At 42.0% G+C, this 12,293-nt stretch overlaps 1 protein-coding gene across 1 annotated transcript; it reads right to left on the bottom strand.

The window, feature by feature from the left end:
* Positions 1–9,724: 9,724 nt before the first annotated feature.
* LOC126412284 (cuticle protein 21-like) lies at positions 9,725–10,724 on the bottom strand. The gene is made up of 2 exons (XM_050081797.1): positions 10,685–10,724; positions 9,725–10,037 (listed from the first exon to the last, which is right to left on the bottom strand). The coding sequence occupies exons 1-2, from the start codon at positions 10,694–10,696 to the stop codon at positions 9,804–9,806; spliced, it is 246 nt and encodes an 81-aa protein (XP_049937754.1). The 5' UTR covers positions 10,697–10,724; the 3' UTR covers positions 9,725–9,803.
* Between the last annotated feature and the right edge of the window lie 1,569 nt (positions 10,725–12,293).

The raw sequence follows: 12,293 nt of genomic DNA, 5'->3' as shown, positions 1-12,293 counted from the left end.
GAAGAGTCTCCTTTAGTCAATGGCTATTATAGATGTAAGCACATTTAGTTCACCAGGCACTCCCATCACTTCCATAACATTAAGCCTTGACGCTGTACCGTCACTGAAACATAGAATAGCTTCTAGCAAACTTATTTTCAAAGTATTTAGTCCTATTGAAAGTTTTTTGTATTTGTTGCCCTATACTATTTTTGAAAGTTTCATTTGGATTTTGAGTCACTGCCAGATGGGCAGAGTGCATGACATGGGTTTTCCTCTGTGGAGGTTTTGCGAAAGAAGACAGCCCATTCTGCATTGTTCTGTCTTATGGCTTGTCCATAATAATACAGCAACATGTCTATTTCCCTGTCTGTAAGCCGACCACATCCACTAATGCCATTACTATCAGATAATTTTTTCCCTTCGAATTCCTATTAAAGTTCCTCAGTCTTGTACCTAACCTTTTCTGTACATGTCCAACACATTCCATTTCCTCAATTTTTGTGTCAGCATAAAGTTTGGACTTACAAACTTTTTGGTACTCTTTTGAGTCTCCATGACCCAGGTAAGATGTGTACATCACACCATATTTCTCCAATGACTTGTTAAATACCTTCACAACACCTTCAGATTACATCCCTCTACTAAAATCACTAAAATTAATCAAATACTTATGATTTTCAGTTCCCTTAGAACAGTAATGAGAGTACTTGATAATACATTACACATAAATGACTTTAGCATCGTCCAAGGAAGTAGCTGTCATCACATCATGTAGGAAACTATAGCCTCTTCGTTGACACGATGCATCCAGGACTGGAGTCATACATTTATTGCTATCATCCATGTCTATACGTTCCTGAACAGCAATTTTCGTATTATCATTTACTAATTCTTCTGAAGTCTGTAGAATAATTTTAATGTACCTGTCGAACCTTGCAGGGGGAGATAAACCCATAATAGCACAAAAAATTTCTGCACTTCTGTACCCTTTGCCTATACACCACATAGCATCGCACGTTTAATATTTAAGTTATACACGCCCCGTTTCGTTACGCCACAAGTGTAACCGCATCGCTTAAATCATGAAAATTAGAAACAATTCTTGATTTTGATGCACAACGTCTTCTAGCACGTATCTCTTCAACTACTTTCACACCACTGTTGCCGCATTCCTTACACTGCAAAACTTCATTTATTAGTTCAGATAGAGCAGAGAGTTCAACAATAACAAAATCTGAATCAATAGTTGGCGTCTCAATATTATGAGCGTTAATACTGCCAAGCCCATTGTCCAAATATTTCAGTTCTAGCTTAGAAGCACTTGAAGTAGTAGAAACTTATTCAAGTGTTGTATCATGTTGTATTTCGTTATTAGCAGAATTAATCGGTTTGGTGGACTGATATCCATGAAATTTACATTGTTTAACACCGAATTTCTAAATTCTTCCCATTGTTTTCAAATGGAAAAAGAAAGTCACGCACACAGTTACTTCTCTGTATATAAAGTATTCGCGCCAAAACATCAGCAACCAATGACTAAACTCTCTGTATAAACAAATAATAAGAAACTGTAAAGGTGAAGTTAAAATCTTCTGGGCTGTTAGGCCGCGTCATATTATTTTCTAAAATAATAGACTTTTCGATCCCTCTGATAAGATCTTTTTCAGGATGTTTCGGTGTCCACTACTGTTGGAGTGTTCTAGCAGTAGTAGATAAGGAAACATACTGAAGAAGATCCCGGCAGAGGGGTCGAAACGTTGATTATTTAAAGGAAATACGACGTGGCCTAAAAACCCAGAAAATTTTAACTTTAGTGACAACGGGCACGAGATCTTCCAGAATTGCATAAAACTGCAAAACCTTCACAACTTAGGGGGCTAAAAAGTCATAAAAACGAAACAAATGAGAGCAAAACTTAATTTTTAACGTAGCTGACTGCGTTCCATTGGGACGTCGTGCTGCGTGCACCCACTCTTATATGCCTCTTAATTTTGTTCATTTCTGTAGTCCTTTTTCCTGGAAGTAAACTTTTTCTAGTTCAGAAAACTACAGAGTATTTCTTTAGATAAAAATTAAAAACTCGATTTTTGTCAGTTATTGACATACAAGTCTACTTAAGAGTGATTGGAGGGTGTGCACAGCCTTTTGTGCAATTTGGAAGGCCTGTCTCTTTAGTATGTTTCCCACTCTGTGCGTTACTTTATGCGTGTAAGTCATAGGACACCAGAGTGTTTCTTAAGAATCTTTTCATAAGATAAAAATTAAAAACTCGATTTTTGTCAGTTATTCACATACAAGTCCATTTAAGAGTGATTGGAAGGTTTGCACAGCCTTATATGCAATTTGGAAGGCCTGTCTCTTTAGGATGTTTCCCACTCTGTGTGTTATTTTATGCGTGTAAGTCATAGTACACTATCCGCTTTTTTTCTGTGCGATGTGGTCATTGTCTGTACTTGTTGAGTGTGTTTGTGAGTTTGGAGCTTTTGAGTTACCTTGTATTCTAGAAGTGTTGTGTTTGTTTTGTATTTGTGTTTTTAGTTTTTGATTGAGTCTGTGTACTGCATGTGTATCATACCCATTGTCCCTAGTTAGTTGTATGATTGTACTCATTTGTTTTTCAGAGTTGTTGAGGGGTGTATTGTTTAGTCTGTACAACATACGTCTTAGTGATGCTAGGTTCTGGTTGTTGGGATGATCAGATGTCGAATGTATTGTGTCTTTAGCTGTGGGTTTCCTAAAGATGTTAAATGTATATTTGCCATTTTCTCTTACTATTGTTATGTCAAGAAAATTTATTTTATTTTCTTTTTCAACCACCAGAACGGTTTATAACCTATAGGTACAGCTCCCCAAAATGTAAAGTAAATAGTTAAAGTATGTACATATTCCAGGCCATTGAAACGTCTTGCAGGGAATAAACGCAAACGTATATGGCAAGAAAACTGTGTTTTATTCAGACTGTCCAAAAGTATTAATTATCAATATACTTTAATATTACATGAAACTGAGGAAGATAGGAATACAAATTTGAAGACTTTCTCTAACTCTTCATCTTCAACTTGTGACGTCGAAATGTATACCTGAACTGTCGTTATCGGTGTTGGTTTACTGTCGATTCTGATAAGGACAACCCTATCACTGAAATGTTCACAGTAACACTCTCTCTGCCCTATCTTCCTACTCATAACGAATTCTAATCCTGTTATAACATTTTCTGCTGCTGTGGATGTTACCCTATACTCATCTGAGTAGAAATCCTTGTCATCTTTCCATTTCACTCCACTGTCCCCTACCATATATATTTTGAGCCATTGCATTTCCCTTTTCAAGTTTTCAAGCTTCCCTACTATGTGCAAGCTTCTGACATTCCACGCTCCATCTCGTAGAACGTTATACTTTCGTTGGCCATTCAATCTTTTTCTCATGGTCACCTCCACTTTGGCAGTCACCTCCCAGAGATCCGAATGTAGAACTATTCCGGATTGTTTTGCTAATGTAGAGATCATCAAGACACTTTTTGAATTACAGGCCACATGTCCTGTGGATTGGTGTTATGTGTCTGTAAGGCAATGATGACTAATCAAAATTTATGCTGTGGCGCATTCCCAACCTGGGACTGAGGACATTTCAATTGTTAATTGAATATGCTAACCTTTTCTTTTTTTAAAGGGGGGTTGGTTTCGAAGTAGATACCAGGGGTCTTTTTTATCAGTCAAAGACGCTATCCCTTTTTTTATCTCCTGCTTACTTTTTTTTTCAAGGCTAAGAGTAGATTGGTTAATTTTGAGCCGGTGGGGACAGAGTGTGCAGGGACCTGGCCACGATGCCTCACGAGGCCTCACCCTTCTTGTCCCTGAACAGATTCCTCAGGTTTCTTTTCTTTTTCCTTTAGTTATTTATTTTTGTTTTAACGGGAAGAGCTTAGGTTAGCAAATTATCTTCATTTAAACAAGCATAAATACGACAGAAAGGACATCCTTCCGGCGGAATTAACACGAAAACATTACGCTCGAACAGGGCGAGCAAATGTATTTATTAACATGGTGCGGATAAACGTAATAACAAAAATACTGAAGTAAGCTAACAGGTGTGAGTGAGGCCATAGACAAAGAGGGATATGATTAGACTTGCAGGCGTCTGTTCGGCAGATGGGCTGGAGGTTGAGTCTGCAGTGGTCAACATTTGAGACCAAGCCACGGTGTCTCCGGCACCGCTACCTGGAAGAAGCGCCCTTTTATGAGGGCAGAAGCCAAGGAGGAAGGGACAGTAGAGTTTGGGGAATGACCAATGTGCTCTGGTACAGTGCGTCAAAGAAACAGTTGTATGTCCATTACGGTATGGAAATGTAGCGCGGAGAGTCACATCTGTCGGGCGGCGAATGGGGGTGGGGGGAGGGGGGGCAGCGGTAGTGTCGTCCCGTGTGGCACCATCCAGATGAAATTCGTTGACGTAAATATCGCGTAAAGGAAAGTGGCGAAGAAGGCGCGGTAGCGCTGTCGGTGCTCGACTTAACTGTTGGCAGTTGGGAAGTACTGCCGGAAGTCAAGGCGTGATTTATCGGTATCATTGTACGTTTAAGTGATCGTCCAACGCTTGACCCATACAATCGCACAATTTTTGGTGTCGGCGAAAAAAGTATGGTTACAACTCCATGGGTCAATCGAATCCGGCGGAACGCGGAGATAACAGGCAACGAACTGTCGAGCCAGTTTCGAGACGTCGCTGATAGCAGCCAAACTCAAGTGGTGGGCATCGTCATTCACGAGGTGGCAAACTGAACAAAGTTGGGTGTCCGTTAGTTAGATGTCGTGATGACGTTGATATGTCGCGAGGAGGAGAGTTCACGGCGGTACTCGGGCCGTGAGCTGGGCCCTGGCAGTCAGCTGCATCGCTTCTGGAGAGCAGCCAGAGCCAGCCTGTCGCCAGCTTGCAGCAGCAGTTGAGCCCTGCGTGGACATTGCCCGCCCAACCGTGGCTGCCACTCAAGCCAGGCCTCACTTTTAGTGGATTGTTCGTCGGTCGGTTCGTCCGAGGTCATCTCCGTGCGGCGTAGTAGACTGGGCAGCTGGCGGTCTCTGCGCAGTGTAGGAGTCTGTCTGGAGCTGTCCGATCGGTACGAGCATCGTCGCTCGCCGACCCAGGACATGAAGGTTGAGTGGTTTTGAGCATTACGTTGTTGGTTCCGGCGTTGCTGTTGTGGAGGTTTTACTGTGAGCATCAACGAGTGAAGTGTTCTGGTTATCTGCCCTGGCCGTGTTCATTTTGGGTGAAGTTAACCGTATTACCTTATTTCGTAGATAAGTGAACCAGTGGAATATCTGCCTTGTGGCCGTTAGTGTTCTGGTTACCTGCCCTGGCCACTAACGTAGCTTCTAAGCAGTGTCTTTTCCTCACCTGTTGTTGCTGCCCAACATGTGTAGTTTTGGCAGCTCAGTTCACATACGCGTTTCTTTGGGGATAGTGATAGTTGTAATTGTTTGGGGCCTTGAATTCTCGTGTACTCCGTAGTGGCAAACAAGCGGTTGGTCGGTCGGTCCGTGACTGTCCCTCGGTTGGATTCACACGAATTAAGTGTAGTTGGACTCACCACCTGTCTCGCATAAGTGAACGAGAGCAGACCGATCCAAGGAAACTCCTGAGTGCCGTTCTCTTGATTATCCTTTTGGCAGTGTTAGCTGTGGGCGTTCAGTCCTGGAAATATGTTCTCAGAGTTTCCTTCAAGTCCAAACATTTTCGCCTTCTGCTCTTGAAAGGTTATTGCAATTTTCTCTGAAAGGTTTTATAAGTAATTGTGAGCCATCCGCCATTGGTATTGCAAAAAGGAAATTTTGAAACTTAATATATTGTTTTACCGGTTGTTGCAATATATATGTCCTTAATTTGGAGAATTTAAGTTGGCGGCCTTCAGCCATCTTATTGCGTTTGTTTATCTTTTTCTGTGCACCTTGTGGGCCATCAGCCGTGTTAACATCTTAAAACATTGTGGCCTTCTGCCTTCAGTAATCACCACAGTATATTTGGAATTTTGAAGATATAACCCGGCAGCCTTCAGCCACTCCGCATTCTGATCTCGTGTATGTATATAATTTATCTTATTCGTAAATTTAATTGTGTGTCATGTCTTTTCGAAATTGAAGTTATTCTAAAGCGTCTGTTTGAAGGCCTCCAGCCGCGAAGTCAATTTAATTCTTTCATAAGTTTATTTGTGAACTAAATGATAATAAATTACAATTGTGAAATGAATCCGACCGCAAATGTTGCCCGGATACTGGGGAGAAGGAAACGTTAATGGATATGATGCTAAACCGTAGCCCTCGCGTCGATCGATGTTTGAAGTTTCAAATCTGTGTGAAATCTTATGGGACTTAACTGCTAAGGTCATCAGTCCCTAAGCTTACACACTACTTCAGTTTAAGGACAAACACACACACCCATGCCCAAGGGAGGACTCGAACCTCCACCGGGACCAGTTGCACAGTCCATGACCGCAGCGCCAAGACCGCTCGGCTAATCCCGCGCTGCTCGATGTTTGACTTAGATGTTGTTGCTGGATTTATAACGAAGCATTGGTTCGTAGATATCTTTGGTTGGAGGAATACATGTGCTCGGTAAATGAGCGTGAGCATTACTGAAGTCGATGATGAAATCAAAAATGTGCGTCAGAAGTTACGTGATGTGGGTGACTGATGCTGGAGGCGTTATGGTCGCCGGGATAAGAATTTCCATGAAGCTGCGCTTAAGAGAGGGGTCCCCGTTCCACTGCGTGTGGTGAACAAGCACAAAGAGCCTCTCTGAGCCGCTGATTGACAAGGCCGAGGAACCCCCGCTCATGGGGGGGGGGTGAGCTTTTCGTAGCGTAAGCGTTTCGTAACGGACCTTTAAGAGCGTACCGGCAGTAAGAAGGTATCCGAACGCGGCCCTGAGGCTACGCCCAATAGCTGATGGAGTGGGTGTACCTGTGCGATGTGGACCAGTCTGTATGTCACATGCTGATTGAGGTATTCGACACGTTGTAAAGTATCGAGTCAGCGGAATTAAAATTGTCACACCGATGTGTGGATAATCTTTAAGGTTCGCCGAAAATTCATGACAGTGGAGCGGCGCACGGTGGAGCGAGAATGATACCAAGGTAACGTAGTGTCTGTAGACACAGGAGAGGCGTCAAGTCGTCGTGTGAGATGCCGCGTCCATTGGGTATCGACGTGGATTTAGCCACATTCATCTTACTGCCTGCTGCAGTTCCATTGATATCTAATTAAGAACCGCCTGTGCTTCATTCAATGAACGGAGCAAGAGGAGGGGTTCGCTCCCATACGCATGACACAAAAAGGTGTGCTCTCACAAAGTGAGATCAGAAAGATGGGTCGTCAGACTACCGATGAGTGCCTACAGGTTTATGGCATAGGGCAGTGTCGAAAGTGGCCAACGCTGCCTTACAGAACGCCGGATGGTCACTGGTGTCATAACAGGGCCATTGACCTATATCAGGGATTCCACCTGCCGTACAGGCGCCGGGTGGTATGGGTAAAGGCGGGTGGAAAACCCATTTGGCTCATTACTGAGAACAGCAGATGATGCCGCACCTAATCGAATGCGCTGTCAAAATCAATGGTAACCACCTGGGCGTGGAGTCTGCATGCTGCTCTTTGTGCAATTAAATCACTACATTCTCTTGTAGCCGTTTGTATATTAACTCAGCCACCCGGAGTTGCCTGTTATGGGGATAGAATCGTTAATTGACAGTATGCTGCTTTTCACTGAAAGCTACAAGTCTGAAAACCATATCTGCAGCTGCAAATAACATGTTGCTGCTCTATACGTTGCTTTACCATCATCCATTAACAGATGGCGATCGGTGTGTTTCACACTGTGATTATAACTGTTTTTGTAGTATGTTGGACCCTGCTATCTTCTTCTTCTTATTCTTCTTCTTCTTATGAACTGTCATTAGATGTACATCGCTGATTGTGACATTGTTTTACGAATGAAATGTCGCGCGGTTCCGGACTGAGCGCCTGAACCGCTAGACCACCGCGGCCGGCTATCGACATCAGGCTGAAGTAACAAATTAAAGTAAATTTTTTCACTTACCTGTCAATTATATACCAAAAGTCTGAAACAACATAGATCAGAAACAAATTTCTCGACCTTTAAATGATGTTCAATGTACAGAAAAATGAAGTGCCCAATGAAAATTTAAAATATAGCGTTTAAATTAGGATATAAGAATTGTGCGGAATACTAGTGGATATTTTCTGTTCATGATATCGATCATCATTCAGAGATGCGTCAAGTGTTTTTACTTACTATGTTCACACAAATAAATTCACAAAGTATTTAACAGTTTTATGTATTTCTTTGATAACTACGACGATTACTTTCAAGTATGCACTCTCTCTCTCTATCTCATTTGCTTTCTTCAAAAGTAGACCTTACGTTTGTCAGCTTGATACCCTCATTTATCCGTTTCCACCGTTCGTTTGGGTATGAAAATTCTTACGAGAGTACATTCTCTGGAGGCTTACTTTCAGTTTTCCGAAACATGTGGTCAATGAGGACTGAAATAGGAGTTCCATACCATATTTCAAATCTGTGGTGTAGTAAGGACTGTGATTGAAAAGTATGGCAAGTTGAAACGGTTTTAAATATTGAGTTTATCACAAATTTCCATGGTAGCGTACACACTATCAGAGATTCGAACTACCTGTGATTCTCAGTCAGTTTTTCACACTAACACTGCACTGTCTTTGGCATCACGTTAGACCAAAAACACAGGTTCCCTGTTAAGTAGGGAGATGACCATTAGCATGGAACAAAGTATATGGCTCTTAATGGGGGGGGGGGGGGGGGGCGTAGGTATAAATTTATGGAAGCAATGCAGCGTTAAAAGTTCTTTCTTATTGCTGCATGAGGTTTCAAACGATCAATAAGAGCTATATTTTTAAACCAAAAAGAAGTACCCATTTCTGCACGTATGCCAGTTTTCTAGCTCAGTATTAGAAGCCAGAAGCAGTTGTTGAACGAAGAAGAAATGTAAATAAATACAGCCTAAGTGGAAACATGCCACATTACTTTAACCACCTAATCAATCCTTGTGCTGCATTCAGTTACACAAATGTATGGCGCACGCAGGCAAAATGCAGGAAACACTTTTGAATCCCGGTCTGGCAGATGGTATTGTGCATTACTTTGGTAGCTCCTGGTTTACACCTTTCTATGTTGCACTGACAACTCAACACAAAATTTTGTATGCTGGTCCTTCGCAAGTTGTAACTGTTTCTACTGGTATACATACAAAATGTTCTTGTGTTATAAACAACGATGTGTACTCATTTATTTGTTTGTCCTATACTTCAGATGCCACCGAAAATGGACTACACGCCAGAATACCAGTACGTCAAATATTATTGCATGCAGGTCATGGTGAACAGCGCAGGGCTAGCACACTGGACTCGCTTTCGGGAGGACGACGGTTCAATCCCGCATCCGGCCATCCTGACTTAGGTTTTCGGTGATTTCCCTAAATCGCTCAAGGCGAATGCCGGGATGGTTCCTTTGAAAGGGCACGGCCGACTTCCTTCTCCGTCCTTCCCTAGTCCGATGAGACCAATGACTTTGCTGTCTGGTCTCCTCACCCAAACAATCCAAGAAAACATGGTGAACAGCAAGATATCTTTTAAGAAATTCTACCTAATCGTTGAGGTACAAATGTGCTGTAATTCATACAATAAAATTTCAGACATAACATCATAGCTGCTTTATTTCCATAGATTGTTACACTAAACACAGTTAATGCTGCGGTCTTTCATTGGCTGCGAAATTCATCCCAAGATTGCTGCCCTGTAAGCAGCGTGATACGGGGCGACGTAGGCAGCAGAGTAGGGGGCGGCGTAGGCCACGGGAGCTGCGGCAGCGGTGTAGGCGACGGGGGCGGCGACGGCGGGGGCGGTGTAGGCGACGGGGGCGGCGGCCACGTAGCTGGCCAGCAGGCCGGGGGCCGGCTTGGGTCCGGGGGCGGCCAGGCAGGCGGCCACCACGGCCAGGACGACGATCACCTGTAGGTCCAACACAAGGACTCGGTAAGCACACTGGTTTTGTGAAGGAACAGACATAGAGCAGCGCAAGAATGCCAGATTTATATTTAAAGAGAAGTGAAACATTTAAATTGTTAAATTTCAGACAGAATCATGAGGTTATGTAAATACACGTAACAACGTGAACACAGTTAAATGATAATAAAATTTTATCTTTGTGCAGGTCTACAGCCTCAACGTGTCTTGAGAATGAGAAAAGGCAAAAAAGAGCCAAAGACCTACTGGTTGGCTTGTAGCCTGGCGCTTACGGGGTTAGATACTGAATCAAAAACATACAGTAATAAAGAAACCTCTAATTGCTCAGAAATATGTAAATGTAGCATTCAGCTTCTGGTATCGTTTCTCGCACCCACAGCGGCAAAAAAAAAAAAAAAAAAAAAAAAAAAAAAAAAGCAGAAGAATATTTCTTCTGTTACATCTTACGGTGCTGCAATATTTAAAACATTCCAGTGGATTTTGCGGAGCAGAAAATTTGGAATTACACCTTAAGATTCAACCTTTGGTGCTTGAAGATAATTCTCGTATTCTAAGAAGTCTCGTATCTGTAAACTGCACGGAGAATTGTTCACTAGTGTAATTTTGGAAGAGAGAGCACAACCTAAACTGACCTGTTTGTACATGTTGCTTGCTTGGTGGCTACTGGTAACCCTGAGGCTGCAACACGCCACCTAGCCTTTATATACTGAGATTGTGCGCCCGAGCGCTCGTCCAAGTCACGTACAGCGACGGCGATTACGTAGCCGAAGCGGCATGTGAAATGCAACGCATCGAACGCCAAGGACGTGTTCCCTCTTAGGTATCGCAGAATACTCGTATATGACGTATCCGATTTAAATATAATCATTCTGATGCGATAAATATTATATGTAGGAAGCTTTAATTACGAGCGTTAGTCGTTTAGTCGTAAATCCAATACGAGATACACCTATAACTATATACATAGTAAAGAATTAAAGTTCGCGACGTACTTTTGTGTCCGTAGACTATGTGGAGGCTAATCGGACATACAACTGACAGATATCAGATGCATTTTCCACTAATATAATGATTCATCTGGGAGTTTTATGAATAAAATTTGTAAATATTTCTTGCAAACTGGGTGAACGTTCACGAATTAAAGTATCACATCGCGTTTTTGTGGCTGTTTGAAAAGGTGACTACGAGAAATACTGTAAGGATTTTGACACGGTTTTCACTGATTGGCGAGTAATCTTTGTGTATGTAGTCTATTACCACTACAACGAACAAGTCGTGTGGCTTTAGATACTTCCAATGTGAGTGCACTAGTTTGAACGGCCGAAACAGTGTACAAATGCGTTTACAATACGATGCTGTGTCTGTTATACCATCCATTAGGGTTATTTAAAACTCCAATGTTGGGTACAGTGCACGTAGTTGTTGGTAGATAAGAGTGAAGGCCAATGATGAAGTGTCGATAATGTAATGTGAGCTGTGGTTTGTCAGTTCTGAAGCGTACAAAATCGACATTATGTCTGCAATAGAGTTTGTACTATCTAAAGAAATACGTATTCAGGGGTTGGCAGTATATGGTTGTCTTTGGGGTCGTTATCGGTAATGTAATATTTCTGTTGGGAAACATTCTTCTCTTAGGTTGTAGTCTTCGTGTCTTTCCAATTAATAACAAAGTAATTTATTTAATAAAATGGCAGCCAGATAACCATATACAGTTACTTTGCTTAACATTTTAAATTTACATTTACATTTTACATTTTTGCATATTCATTTATCGATTTCACTCTTTTACTGCAAAGTTCTATGTGATATCGTTCACAGGCTTCGTTACACAGTACACATACACATTTTGGAGTTCGGTCGTGGTAAGTTTTGTTTTTGCAAATTAGATGATGAAAGCTGTGAATAGAAAATCTACTTACGATATGTCGCATCTCAAAGTTTGGTGCTGTCCATGAACGGTTCGTCATTGCTTAGGTGGCATAGAACTCTGGCCATACTTTTCCTCGTTTGTCCTCCATCATCTTCATTTGATTTCTGGAAGCCCTGGTGTGTCATATATCGAAGTTTGATGTCTTCAATTAGGAATGTCTCTCTCGCTAGCAGGTGCACTAGTCTGGATATTGTTGTTTTTGAAAGACATAGTGTTCTTTTTAGATAAGTCGATTTTACCTTTTCTAGTATTTCTATAATTTTTTCTGGTAGGTGGCCCATATAAGCTCCATCCCATAGGCCAGAACTGGC

Source organism: Schistocerca serialis, chromosome 7 (assembly GCF_023864345.2).
Source record: "Schistocerca serialis cubense isolate TAMUIC-IGC-003099 chromosome 7, iqSchSeri2.2, whole genome shotgun sequence".
NCBI classification, from domain to species: domain Eukaryota; kingdom Metazoa; phylum Arthropoda; class Insecta; order Orthoptera; family Acrididae; genus Schistocerca; species Schistocerca serialis.
The sequence above is the reverse complement of the archived record's forward strand: the minus strand, read 5'-3'. Positions and strand labels throughout refer to the sequence as shown.